Genomic DNA, 14903 nt, shown 5'->3' on the forward strand with positions numbered 1-14903 from the left:
ATCAATTGACTGGTCATATTGTCAGCTGACCACCTATTAGTTGACAACAGTCAAATATTGTTGAATGTGCCATGGAGACATAATGCTTGAAAAGTTGGTTTACTGCCTATCGCTTCTTGGCCTTTTGGCTGGGAAAGCATTCTCTACTAAAGTCATAGTTCTAAAAGTCTTCTTTACTTAGTGATTGACATGCCAGAGTTTCAGCGATACCCTTTCAAGGATTCACCCGAGGTTTTGAATGGGAGATTAGTGATTAAATGTATATAGATGTTTCAATAAAGTAAATATATCTGTGGTACTTTTATAGATATACACACACACACACACACACACACACACACCCCTTTATATATTTTTATTGACACCAGCAAATTCATTCCTAATTCGGGATTCAAACTCTAACTTTGGTATTGTTCCCAAGTGGTAATGTAATATGGAGAGAAGTACACAGATGAAACAGTTTTAAAATTCTAAACCAAAGAAAATAACTTTATTGTGAATAGATAGGTTCAGTGGTTTCTATTCTCTAAAATGTAGGGTCACATGTGTAATGGTTTAACAAAGTAACAACCTTGGTGTTTACTAGCTAGTCAGGACACCACTTCTTATATTTCAGTCTGGTATTCAAAACTCTGGTACTTTATATAAGACTAGTATTTTTAAGCGCGTTAAAATAATGGGCGCTAGTAGGCCGGTCCTGCTGCCGCCGTTTCTCTCCCTTCCGGGTCAGGTCCGGCCCCGTCGCTGCCATCTCTCCCTTTCCTGCGGCTGGGCCGGACCCGCCGCCGCCTCTCCCTTTCCTGTGGCTGGGCCAGTCCTGCCGCTGCCGCAGTTCCCCTCCCCGCGGCCGGTCTGATCACGCTGCTGTCGCCTTTCCTGTGGTCGGGCTGGACCCGCCGCCGCCGTTTCTCCCCTCCCCGCGGCCGGGCCGGACCCGCCGCCGCCGCCTCGGCTTTCCCCGCGGCAGGGCCGGTCCCGCCGCCGCCGCCTCTGCCCTCCCTGCAGCCCAGCTGGTCCCGCGGGCGCCGCCTCCGGCCTCCCCGCAGCCAGGCGACCAACCGGCCAACATGGCTGCCTGGTGCCTGCGGTCGTGTCTCCCTTGGCGTGTTCTGGGCATGCGCTCCGCGCATGCCCAGATCAGCCGAGGGAGACAGACGCAGACACCAGAGACACGGATGCAGACATCAAGCATTTTATTATAGAGGATTGTGTCAACAAAGGCTTTACTATAAAGATACAGAGGTGCCTATTAAGGTAAAACAAGCTTCTTTAGGCTTCCAATACCTTTCCTGGTACACAGCCTCCCTGGCTATATAACCTGTGTATTAAACCACACACTGCCAGAATTCACAAAGTGATAGTCGAGCTTGATTCGCAGAGGTATTCCCAGGTGTGTACAACTTACCCACCAACCTCCCAATTTCACCCTCAGTCCTGCTCTAGAGACCCTAACCAGAGGTCCTCTCTCTAGGCCTAAATGTCCCTGTCTCTGGCTCCCTCCAGTTAGCTCCAACTGAATTTTATAGACACCTGTTCACTCCATTCCATAGCCCTTCCCTTAGCAATTCTCTCCAGAGGAGGTTCCTAAGTTTAAATTCTTCTTGATTGACAGTGTTTACTAGCCAATCACCACAGCCTCTTATATGTGCAGCAGCCTGTGCCCCCTGAAATTATGTCCTTGAGGGTCCTTTAGTGCTCAGAGCATAGTTTCATGAGGCAGAGGTAGCTGCAGATGGAAGAGGAAATAGTTGAAAAAGAGCATCCCCCCCACCTCCCAGTGTGATGGAAAACCTTGACGTTTCAGTGCAGGGTTAGATGTCTGCCACTGTCTGCTCTCTGCGTGCTTCCAGGATAACCCAAAAGTTATTGTTCACATTTATAGAAATCATACAACATCAAGCTAAAATAATTCATTACACTTTTTATAAGTTAATTTCATTGGTTGGATTCAAACATAACATGAAACTATGGCTTGTTTAGCTGAACCATGGTTTTGTGTCATCTCTGAATCTGATTCTGTCCATAGCCATGGTTTGTTTTGAAGCCAGGATCTGAAACTATGGTTTGAAATTGATTTGAAAATCAGTTAGTGCTTTTGTAGCTTTCCAGCATGTCTGGATTCACAAACTATTGATAAACTACAGTTAGAGCTATTGCTCTGCCTCAAGAGGCTGCTGCAACATGACATTGAGAATGAACTTGCAACCACAGACTGAGTTCTGAGCAGATGGGAAGCAAAAGCAAGCAAGCAGTTCTAAACCATAATTGTCTGTCGTATATCTAGACACTCAAACCATAGTTTTGGTTCTTGAATATGGTTAACACAACCCATAGCTAGCTGTTGCTTCACAAAAATAAGTTAACTGTTGTTTTTGTGATTAGCATATGTATCATACCAGTTGATGATCGTGTGTGTGTGCGCGCGCGCGTGTTCTAATGACGTAAATGCTCTAAAAATACATGTAACCATTATTTGACATTTTTTGGCTGGTTGACCAAATCTTTCTTTAGCAGTGCCCAGTCCTAGAATAATCTGTTCCAAAAATTTTAATGGACTAAAGAGGAATCATTAGTTGATTGAGGAATAAATTAACACACATTCACACTTTGTAGTACAAGTCCTTTTACACAGTAGATAGCTGGTGCCATTTTAGGAATTCCTCATCTCTCATTCATAGAAGTGTATGCCTTTTCTAAAATGCGCCTGCTGCAACACATGTATGACTCATCTAAAAACAAAGAGTATCTGATTTCTCCTCCCCAAATACTATTTTTCTCAGATGTAAATATATGCAGATTTAATTAGTTAGATCCATATGATTAACTGATGAAGATTTCTGCAGTAAGGTTATAGTTCTACAAATTGCTGAAGCAGATATCCACATATTAGTATACCAATAAAAATGTCAGGACTCCTTACTTCATGATTTAAAGTTCCATGATGGGCGAGAAACTAAAACATGCACATTCTAGTTTGTTAGCATCATATCCCTGTACAGAGCTCAACAAATATTTTTATATTATGAACTGGCAGCCACACTTTTTAGATACCCAGACATCCAGGTATCTAGGATTTTATGGGCCCATCTCCTAAAGCAGGGCTGTTCAAATTTGGCCCTGCTGTAGATGTTGGACGAAAACTCCCATAATCCCTGACTCTTGACCACTGTGGCCGGGGATGATGGGAGGAGTTGTCCAAAAACAGCTAGAAGGCCAAAGTTGTGCAGCCCTCCCTTAAAGAGATTGATGCCAGAGCTTAACTAGGAAGAAGTTATTAAAGGGCTTTTAGGTCTCTGTTGTAGGTCTAAAGCTTGACCCCCAGGCCTGAGTTTAGCATATGCTATATTTAAGTAAAACAGTACAGTCTAACCAATTGATCTTGCAAGTGCTTTAGCCTAGTAATTTAAGTAGCTATTTCCAATAGCCAGCTGTTGCGCAATGCAATCTAGTGCATATTTATTCAGAAATAAACTGCGTGTTGTTCAATGGGATTTGCTCCCAAATAAGTGTGCAGGTGGTGTGCAGCCTAGAGGTTTCTGGTCCAGAATAATTGAACAGTTGACATACAGTAGGTGATGCTGTATTCCTCATCTTGGGGCAATGATATGAAGATTGCACTTTGCTAAAAGAGGTTGTTGCATTGTTTTCTAGTTGTCTGGTGACCCATGTCCTATAGAACCCAAGAAGCCAAAACGGTGTGGAGAAATGTGTGCCTTCAATAAAGTTCTAGCTCACATTGTAGCAATGTGTGATACAAATATGCCATTTATAGGACTTCGTATGGAGGTAAGTACCAAATGTGGCATGGACAGCTAGATGATAAGGAATTCTCTTTGAAACTGGAGAAGGAGCACAGACCCAGGTTCAACAATAGTGGGAATAATAAGGCTGTCTAGCTTTAGGCAGTGGGAGATAAGAGGGCATGATTTGTACTTGGGACTCCTAGCCTGAGCTTCCTGTTACAGCTGTGTCAACTGCTGACCTAGTTACAGAGTCCAGTATTTGCCAGAATGTAAAGAATGTTTATTTTAAGTGAATAATTACAGGTCACTTAGATGCTAGAAAATGGGCCCAACTGGTTTTGCTAAACTGTCATGAATATACAACTATAAATATCGCCTGGTGCTTAATATTTAATCAGTTTGGTCATTGATGACCTTGGTAGCAAACCTTGGGGCTTGCAAATAAATCATTTGTGCAAATATTTGGGGAAACCTAAAATAGAATCAGAAGGAGCAATAGGGAAGGAGGAAGACTACCCAAAGTTGGAAGTAAGTTGTAGTGTACTTTCTAAGCTCTGGAAGTGGCAAGACTTTGGCAAGTGAATGTGATGTCTATAGTTTCTCATAATAACTTCAGGGGTCTAGGATAACATGGGAGAACAGATAATCATTTCAGTGCCCATTGTACTGCAACAAAGTAGCAGCCCCCATTCTCTTTATCTCTTGTGCATGTTGTGGCTGCTTAGTATGGCACTGCCTTAGGTACCACCTGAATCATCATGGTGTGGTATGACCTATACTATGAATAGTAAAGATTAGTAAACGAATGTATTATCAACAGTGAGAACTGCACACTAAAAATGAAAATGTTAAGCCCCAAATATGTGTGTGTGTGTTGATCTTACTTTATGCTGTTATTTCATAAAACAATTTTACACACTATAATTACAGTAAAGCAGAGCATGGCAAATCGCAGGCACCAGAGAGCCACAGCACCTAGAAATGTAACCATGGTGCCTAGACTTAGGATATTTAGAGAGAGAGAGTTATTTAAGAAAAACTGCATTTGTACCAGGTAGCTTTTTAATGTTCTAACTAGGTTACTTGTAAAGGGAATAAAGAGAAGCCCGTTTCCTCCCCTTCCCCACAACGCCCATCTCTAAATCCAGTAATATTGTCAAGTATCCATTGTCTGCTTTCCAAATTTTTGAGCTGGCTATAGTGAAGGAATAGTTTTGTCTAGAAACAGATTACATTTATGAAGATTTTTGCATTTCTGGAGGAATAGAATTTCCACTCTAATTAGATTTTTCCAGTCCTGTGGTACATGCTATCATTTTGGAAGTTTCACATTAACTATGTGTACATGGTCTAGTTGTAGCCAGAGAGTGGATTATAAGCTTGGATCTTTCTCTTGTTATGAAAATGTAAAAAAACAACTACTGAAGTCTGTGTTTTTGTTTCAGTTGTCCAGTATGGAGATTCCACATCAAGGAGTCCAGGTTGAAGGAGATGGCTTCAGTCATGCAATTCGTTTATTAAAGTAAAGAGATTATACTACCCGTTTTAATACATAAAATATTTCATGAAATGATAGAAGGGGAGGCAAGTTTTTAATATGCAACGTGGTAGAATTCCACATGAATTCAACATGGTAGAATTCAAACTACATTTTTAATATAATGGAATTGCCTGTATTCATGAGAGAAACTGAAAAATGTTCAAAACCTTGTCAGTCACTTGCAAAATATATTTATTGAAGACATACCATGCTTGAGTCAGAATTTCACATGGGTAATATTATGCAAAGCAACTTTGTCCAAAAATCTGCTTTACATACTGGCCAGCTTTAGCTGAGATACATTTTAAAGCCACTACTATGCCTTGGTGTCCAGGAGAGCATTATCTGAAGCTAAAGTTCAGTGGGTTTCCCAGAATATATTCTTGTGTTAGACTGCCCGGTTCTTCGATGTGGTCTCTGTGCTTTACACGAATGGGCTTTGCGCCTGCGCATAGACCTCATCAGAGCTTCCCAAGCTAGATCATAGTCTTTTGGCAGTAACCCCGCCCCCACGGTATATAGGCGGCTACGCAGGCTTCCCTCCCCAGTCTTTCTTTGTCCACAGACAGATCAACATGGTTGGAGACCTTCACTTGCTGGATTGTGCTAAGTAGCTTACTCTCTGTTTTACCCCAACTTTAATTTTAGTATACCCCTTCCATTAGCATTTTTCTTTCTCCTCGATACCTCCCCCGCTGCAGCCCTTGGGCCCGGCGTGCTCCATCTCGTGTTCTCAAAATATTTTTCCAGCCTATGGCCAAGACAACTAAATTTAAGCAGTGTGTCTGCTGCAGGGCTAAAATCCCCTCTTCAGATGGCCACAAGCACTGCCTATTCTGCTTGGGTGAAACCCACAAGGTTGATTCCTGCACCCATTGCGTGGCCTTCACCAAACAAGCAAAGAAAAATCGCTCTTCTTTTCTCAGGTCCTGGCTCTGAGAACAGGCCTTAAAATCCTCGGACTCTGCAAAATCTAAATCGGCTGTGCAGCTGTCGACTAGCAGTACTACTCCTGCTCAGGGCTGACAGCCCGTTTCATCCCCACCCGGGATTGTGGTGTCTGCTCCCGAGGCCAACTTACCGATTGATCCCGAAGCTCGGGCTTCAACCTTGGTACCGAAGACTTCTGTGGTGGTGTCAATTTCGAAAGCAGCGCTGATCGAACTGCCGTTGATCCAACCTACAAAAAAGAAAAAGAGGAAGAATGACCGTCACCCTCGAGAGGAGGCTCAATAGCTCAAGAAAAAAACAGAAGTCAGCGCCTCCTGCTACCGAGCATCGCTCCCTCACCCTCGAGACAGAGACCCTTCTCAAAACCGATGTAGCCTATGCTTCCAGTCCCCATGATCCGGTCTATGACTCAGAACACTACTCTGAACCCGAGGGCGTAACAGCCGAACGACCAAGGCAATGGATGAACCGGGAACTTGAAGCCACTCACGAGTGCTACGCAAGACAGTTGGAAAAGGAATCTGACTACTATTACGCTCCCAACTGCGAATCTCATCAACATCGTTGGACATCGAGTGACCATTCTCGTCGTCCGGCCACCTATACCACATTCGCATGACCGATCCTGTTCCCCTCTTCCACCGATACCAACATCTACGATCCCGAACCCCCGCTCGGGATCGACAAGCGCTCTGCCTCCGCCTCCACCTTGGACCACCTCTCTACTTCTACCACGGGTTCCTTCAAGGAATTACCCTATCCAAGCAACCACCACAACCATCATTCCAGATGCCAGACCTCCTACCACTAGAACTGTTCTACAGAGTCCTCCCTCTCCAATTTCCAGAGGCTCCTCTGAATCCTCTTCAGAAGATGAGGGCCTGGATTCCTTCCACTCTGATGGGATCTCCTTGGGCTTTTCCCCACTGCCTCTCTTGACAGAGCCCAGACCCAACTCGCCCTCAGAGGATTTCAAAATATACGCAGATTTTATTTCCCACATGGCATCTTCACTAGGGGTCCAATTTTCCCAAGGGGATAAAACTGACCCAGACCCGCTTTTTCAACTTACAGAAGATGATGCCTGCGCATCTGTATCCCTACCACTGAACCCCTCTATTCTTAAAGTGACCAAAGCCTCCTGGCACAAGCCTTCCTCCCTTTCTCAAACGTCCAAGAAACTGGACACCTTCTACAAAGTACACACCTCTGCAGAGTAGAATGATTATTTTCTAAAGCAACACCCTTCTAACAACTCCATAGTTGTGGAATCCTCGTTATCCAAGTTTCATGGTTACACTTCTTCCTCGCCACCTGACAAGTAAGGAAGAAAACTAGACACCTTTGGAAGGCGCTTATACCCTATCTCTTCTCTTCTGACTCGCATTGCAAATTATCAGGCCTATTATGCCTGTTACCAATTTTTTCTATGGAATCATATAGCTCCCTTTTTGGAACACCTGCTGGAGGAAGAATAAGACCCAGCAAAGGTCTTCCTCCGTGAAGCTATGCAGGTGTCTAAACAAGAACTCCATGCTATTTGCCACTCTACAGAAGGGGCAGCTAAGGTAATGGCCACTTCCATTGCACTACGTAGGGACGCCTGGCTTCATTCTTCCGGCCTTGCACTCGATGCCAGGTCTAGAATAGAGGACCTCTCATTTGATGGAGACTCGCTATTTGGTGAGAAAACGGATGACACTCTCCAGAAAGTTCAAAAACTTTGAAACATGGCTTGTTCCATGTGGTTCCAACAGTCCTCTTCCTGCCCTTACAGGCTACAGAAGTGGCAACAGCAGCAATATTCAAGACCACAACATTACCAGCGACAGGATAAGTCCTTTCGTTTCTCCAGATACCAGGCATATAGAAAGCGCCGTCAGTTCACCAACACCTGACAGCAACAGTGCCCTATTGCGTCTCAGCCCCCCACTAAGTGACAATTACTCGCCTCTCCCTCCCGCGTGGGGCACCAGACTCTCCCCCTTCATCTATGCTTGAGAGGACATCGCCACAGACTCTTGGGCTTTGACTATAGTCAGAGTTGGGTATGCTATAGTTTTCCTCAACTCCTCCATACAACCTCCCACTTCCAACTCCAGCCACCCCAACTTTTCTCTTGGAAATCGACTTCTTGCTCACAAAATCTGCCATAGAACGGGTCCGCAACCTACACTCTTCTGGGTTTCACTCCTGCTACTTCACAGTTCCAAAACTGGATGGCTCCCTCCGTCCCATATTAGATCTCCACGACCTGAACAGACTTAATCACCTACTGCAGATTTTGGATGGTCACCATCCCCACCATCATCTCCCTCCTTCACAGGAACCGGTGGTTTGTCTCTATCGACCTCTGTGATGCTTATTACCATATTGCTATTAAGAACCCAATACCGCGGCTACCTCTGGTTCCAAATAGTGGATGCCACATACCTGATCGCTTCTTGGTGGCCCAGGAGGCCCTAGTTTCCCCGCCTCTCCGACCACCCCTACCATCACCTATCAAGCCTGCCTCACCTGCTATCCCAACAGGAAGGTCGCCTCCTACACCCCGATCTTCTGCGCCTGAACCTCACAGCCTGGCTCCTTACTCTGCCCTTCCTGTAGATCCCCAACGGGTACTCAATGCGGCCCGAAAGCCACCTACTGTCAGTTCATATGCACATAAATGGACTTGCTTTCAAAGGTTCCTGACTGACCGTGCGATCCTTATACACTCTCTCTCTGTTGAACATATTTGTGCCTATCTCCTTCAGCTCAAACCATTGGGACTCAAACTGCCTTCGCTGAGGTTACACTTGGCAGCCATAGTAGCCCATTCTCCCGCCTCTACACCATCTTGGTTCCAAAACCAGATTGTTAAACACTTCCTCAAAGGCCTCACTCACCTTTATCTAGATCCCCTAGTCATGGCTCCTCCATGGGACCTCACCTTGGTGCTTTCTTCCCTCATGTACCCTCCCTTTGAACCTATGGCTACAATTTCTATGGACCTTTTGACATGCAAGGTAGCATTCCTCACAGTTATCACCTCTGCCAGGTGTGTCAGTGGACTCAGGGCGCTGAGGGGGGATGCACCCTGCCTCACCTTCCATAAGGAAAAGGTCGCTCTCCGACATGACATTGCCTTTTTGCCTAAAATAGTTACTTCCTTTCACTGCTCTCAACCCATCTCCTTACCTGCATTCTTTCCTGATCCATCCAACGATGCTGAACATCTCCACCACTCTTTCGATGCCTGCGGAGCGCTGGCATTCTGTGTTGATCGGACTTCCTCACTTTGTGCATCCCAGTCTCGCTTCGTTCTCCATTCTGGGCCAAATAATGGCAAACAAGCCTCAGCCCAGACTGTCTCCAGATGGGTGGTACATACCATTTCTCTCACATACCAAACTGCAAAAAAGCCTCTTCCACCCTCGATTCAGGCACATTCAACCAGAGCTGTTGCGGCCTCCACTACCTTCGACAGATCCATCTCGATGGAGGTTATTTGTCAAGCGGCTGTGTGGGCTTCAAAACGTTCATTCATTCAACATTACTCCCTAGACGTCCAAGCCAGAAAAGACACAGCATTTGGCAGGGCAGTGTTACAATCTATCTTCTCCTAATCCCACCTCCACATGAGCACGGCACGGGGAGCAGCTTGCTATGCACCCATTCGTGTAAAGCACAGAGACCATGTCGAAGAACAACAGGTTGCTTACGTGTAACTTGGGTTCTTTTATTGGTCATCTATGCTCTTACTGCTAGAAGAGCCCAAGTTACAGGTAAGCAACCTGTTGTTACCTAAATTGTAAGCCCACTAGAAAGGAACTCTTCCTTTCCGGTCTACCCGGCCTCCGTCCGAAGTTCCATTAGCTGAGGAGTCCTATCGCGCGTGCGCGTGCGCGCCCAAGGCCCCAGTTGGGCCTGAGACCTTGGCGAGAGAGGAGCTCTGTTCGCGAGCTCCTCTCTATTTATTTTTTGCAAATGATGTGGTGAGCACTCGGGGAGGGGGCGGCGGGTGGGAGGGAGGGAGGGCAGGAGGGCGGCAGTAGGTTTTTTTTGCCCCTAATCTGCTCGCGGCTGGGGCTGCTGGTTTCCAGCGCCCCAATTACTCTGTAAAATACGGGCGCTGGAGGGGGCAAAGAGGCGGGAGGGGTAAGCAAGCCCTCCCGCCCTTAAAAGAAGACCCCCCACCCGGACCCGGACCGGCCAAGTCCGAACCGGTCTGGAAGTTCGGAGGCCTTTAGAATGGGCTCCAGACCAGTTCAGACACACCCCTAGTTTCAGTGTATCAATGTCTTTTTTAAAATGTGGGACCCATAATTGCTTTGCCTTCTCTGTCAGTTGTTATCATTTCACCATCTTTTATAGAACAAATTTTAACCCCTTTATAGACCAATAAATGTCATTGCTTTTCTTTTCTTCCCTAACATTAATTGTTGTTTACAGCTGTTCAATATATATGGCCTATATATGGCCTCTTTTATTTTAAGTTTTACTTTATTCCCTTCAGTAGCCAAAATAAACATCTTTGTTTGTACAATTCTTCCCTCATTTTTCTTTCTTTTATATGCTTTGCCCAAGGTTTCAAAAGGTTTTTATTACATGTCTGCCAAATGCTCTTATACTACTTTAACAGGAGTCTCCCTGTCTCCCCAATGTACAATCTTTCACATTCCAGACATATAATCTTGTATACAGTTCTTTTAATTTGATGTCAACCTTCTTCCTTCTCACAAATCAAACAATCCCCCCACCCAACACACACACTTTACTGTCATGAAGCCTGGACTTAACCAAATGCTGTTTCAGGTTCATAGATGCTGTACAAATTAAATCTTAGTTGTATTTTAGAATGAAAGCCAATTTCGAAAGGGAATTGGATGACAGTATTTTTTGTAATTTATGAATCCAAACTCTCTTTACCCCTGCCCCTCATTTTTCTTATCCCCTAGTAGCAGGCATCTTAGCTTTACTTTATGTAAAAGTAGCCATGGCAGATATAGTAACCTAATGACAAAATTCCACTTAATGTTAATCTACACATATGGGAATTCCCTGTTTCTGTATTGATATAGTCGTTGAAGTTCTAAGTCGATCTTCAGAATTTCAGTTCCAGTGTTTTTCAATGTTGAATTTTCTGCTGCTATACTGAGTTGTGTGGTGAAACAAATACATTGTTGTTCGTTCCTTTTGAATAGAATTCCTCCATGTAAGGGTACTAGTGAAGAAACTCAGAAAGCTCTGGACCGTTCCCTTCTTGATTGCACTTTCCGGTTGCAAGGTAGAAATAACCGCACGTGGGTGGCAGAACTGGTATTTGCCAATTGTCCGCTTAACAGCACTTCTTCCAGGGAACAAGGTTAATTTTGCAGTTTGCTTGCATATTTCCCATCCTTTTTGTATGTGTTCTGCATGTTATAATTGATCATTTGCTTTAAACCTTTGTAGGACCAACTCGGCATGTTTACTTGATGTATGAAAGTCAACTGTCTGAACCAGTTGGTGGCCGAAAAGTAGTTGAGATGTTCCTCAATGACTGGAACAGTATTGCTCGATTATATGAATGTGTCTTGGAGTTTGCCCGAACCCTACCAGGTATAAAGACAGTCTGCTTTATTCTTGTATTGATGTAAAAGCTTCACCAAAATAATTTATACTCCTTTTTCACCTCTTCTCCCCTGCCTCCACCGATGACTTTCATCTTTTGAAGAAATACCCAGTCACCTAAATGTGTTCTCAGAGGTCCGGATCTACAATTATCGGAAATTAATTCTATGTTATGGAACTACCAAGGGAAGTTCTGTAAGTAATTTATTTTAGCATGCTTCTAAAGTCACATTAGTACACTTAGGATATATTCTCATGTCTTTTTTAAATGCAAGCCTAACTAGTTATAAAACAATTCTTATTTTGTCTTATGCACCAGTTCTGTGCTGCTTGAATGCCCCAATTCCTTATTGAAATTGTTTCCATGATCTGGTATTAAATATTGGAAATTATAAATAATCAGTTCGGACTTGTGTGCTCCCACTCTGTCTCCCTCCCCTCTTTGCACAGTCTGCTTATACAGGTGGCCTTTGTTGTTCGTGGAGGTTCCATTTTCGCAGATAATGAAACAGCGAATAACAGAACCTTAAATTTATGGGGGGGTGGGGTTGGTTCCAAACAGAGAAGAAGCCTAAAAAGTGGAAAGGGGGGAGAATGAGTGGGAATATACAGTACCTTGCTCTCCAGGACTGCAGGACTCCAGAACTATCCCCCCAAACCCCCAAAGCAGCCAAATTTGGGGTGGGGAAGAGCCTCAAAATGGCATCTGGAAGTCATTGCTGGCCACTCCACAACTGTGAATAGGTTTAGCCTATTTTTGCACTGTGGATAAAGAAACTGGGTCTTTCAGACCCATCCCTGGATATGGGGAACCTCAGTTGCTGGAACTCTGGGTAACGAGAGGCACCTGTATGTTTCCTGGTTTGTGCCTTTACATATGAACTGGTAAACTATAGACTCATTCACATGGTCACAATTAATATAGGAGGAGTGCCCGGCTAAGGTAGGAGAGCCTACCCTTGTCGGATGGCTTTTTATCACCCCTGCTCAAATGCTTGAGAGATAATATGGGCAGGACGTTTCTACCTGGCTCCCACCTCACATGTGACCACATTCCACACCTCCTACCTTGATGTTTGGGTGCACACGACCGCCAATCAAGAGTATGCATGGCCCTCCTTCCCTGGCCAGGTGCTCCTACCCTAATGGCAGTCATTTGAACAGGCCCTATGACTTGCTCTTGCAAGCCATCTTTTCCATAGAACCAGGGGGAAGTAGTGGCCCAGCAGCAGGAATTGCTGTTTCAGTTTTGATCATGTGGAGAAAAGCAAGTAAGCTCCTGCCTTCCTCCCTGCCCGGTGATCATGTGAATGACCTTACAAATTGTGAAACTATTCCTTTTTTTGTGGCTTACATTGTTTTCTAAACCTTTTCTTTATACTTATAGATCAGCATTCAATGGAATTCTGCCCACCAGAAATTCCACATATCACTAGGAACAGTTGGACCAAACTCAGGTTGCAGTAACTGTCATAACACTATCCTACATCAACTCCAGGAGATGTTCAATAAATCACCAAATGTGGTCCAGCTATTACAGGTAATCAATTCTCGTTTGGGGAAAGAAAGTAAACTCATAAATGAGCAATTCATTTGAAAGGCAAAATCACTGGACTTCTCTGTTGCTGGATGAGGTCATCTCATGTAGGCTAGCCTTCCCATGTGCTCCAGTAAACAGGAATTAGGAAAAGCTTTAATAGCCTGGGAAAAAGAACCCCACCCAGTTCTAGCCCTGCTCCAAAGCCAGCCTTCTCTTTTCTGATTTCCAACCTGCTCTTTGCCATTTTTCCTTACTTCTATTTTTTACGTATTTCTCCTACAAAAGCAAAACAAAATAGCAACAAAAACCCCTTCCTATCCTTTTCTTCTTCTCTGTCTTGTCCCTTCATGGACCAGAGGCAGAGTTAGGCACATTCTACTCCCCAAGGGAAAGAAGATCTCCTCCTTTCCCCCTCCACAGAGACCCTCACAGCAAGCAGTCTTGACCCACTCTACAATATCTGGCATGCTGACAACTACTAGGTCCTCGCTGGTGTTCTCAGAAGGAAGGAGTGGTGTGGATCCGATGGTAGGATGTTGAGGTCTTTCCGGACACCGGAAGGGGCCCAGGCACAAATAGCTACCTCTGCCAGCCCCCACAGACACTAGAACGTCTTCGAGCCTCTTCTCACCTCCACTGTGCCCCCAAATGCTTTGGTGGGAGCACAGGGTCTTGCCCTACCCACCATGCAGCCTTCCAAGCAGCTGTGCTGAGAGAATTTGCCACCTCCTGCTGTGCCAACACTGCTGACTCTGCCACTCACAGGCCAACTGCTCAAGGGCTCCAACCCCAGACCAGACAGGCAGGAGAGGTCCTCCTATGAGTGCATTCGGCTGTTGCCACCGCCGTCCAGCAAATATGCCTCGGAAAATACCTGGGACAGCCAGATGATGGTTTGAACGGGAGCCCAGCCCACTAGCTCCACCAGCTTTCCCAAGGAGAGACTCTGACACTGACACACTGACAGAACCAGTGAGACCTGGGCCTTTTCCCCCACTCCCTCCAGCCCTCCCTAACCAGCCTGCCCCACCAATTGCCTCTTTATCTTCTCTTCCAATTGAAGTGCCAACAGCATGGCAAGCCTGCTTCCAGTGCATACTAATGTCACTTTCATAGTGCAAAAAGGCTAAATCAGGCAAAATGCAGGATAGGAACATGGATTCCTCCTCCTCCTCATCCTCTTCCTCCTCCAGCCCTCCTAAAAATAAAAAAAACCTAAGCAGAGGAAACCCCTTAATTTTTTTTTTTTTTTAAGACAAAGTCTAAAAGGCATCTGAAGGGTGGGGGAGACCAAGGCTTCCCATCACACTCCTCTGAAATTTCAGGATATAAGTCCCTGGATCTCCATCCCAGGGGGCCTGATCTGAACTAGCCAAACCTGGGGCCCATCCTTGATGAAGATAGTCCAGATTGTGTCCCAGATGACCCAAATACTCCCATTCCAGGGACAGAGGACCCAGATGTGGATGTAGACTCTAGGGAAAAGGGAGAATGGTCGGTTGATCAAGCTTCTGAACTCCAATCCAGATCTTTC

General features: G+C 45.1%; 1 protein-coding gene across 3 annotated transcripts in view; it reads left to right on the forward strand.

Moving 5' to 3' along the window:
* The window catches only part of MED14 (mediator complex subunit 14), a 76530-nt gene that overhangs the window by 33143 nt on the left and 28484 nt on the right, over nucleotides 1–14903 (forward strand). For all 3 annotated transcript variants that reach the window (XM_053309885.1, XM_053309882.1, XM_053309884.1), the window contains exons 15-20: nucleotides 3652–3786; nucleotides 5189–5265; nucleotides 11421–11581; nucleotides 11671–11817; nucleotides 11933–12024; nucleotides 13217–13369. In XM_053309885.1, coding sequence (XP_053165860.1) covers nucleotides 3652–3786; nucleotides 5189–5265; nucleotides 11421–11581; nucleotides 11671–11817; nucleotides 11933–12024; nucleotides 13217–13369 — 765 coding nt within the window. The remainder of the gene's footprint in view (nucleotides 1–3651; nucleotides 3787–5188; nucleotides 5266–11420; nucleotides 11582–11670; nucleotides 11818–11932; nucleotides 12025–13216; nucleotides 13370–14903) is intronic.

This window comes from Hemicordylus capensis, chromosome 3 (genome assembly GCF_027244095.1).
Source record: "Hemicordylus capensis ecotype Gifberg chromosome 3, rHemCap1.1.pri, whole genome shotgun sequence".
Classification (NCBI taxonomy): Eukaryota; Metazoa; Chordata; class Lepidosauria; order Squamata; family Cordylidae; genus Hemicordylus; species Hemicordylus capensis.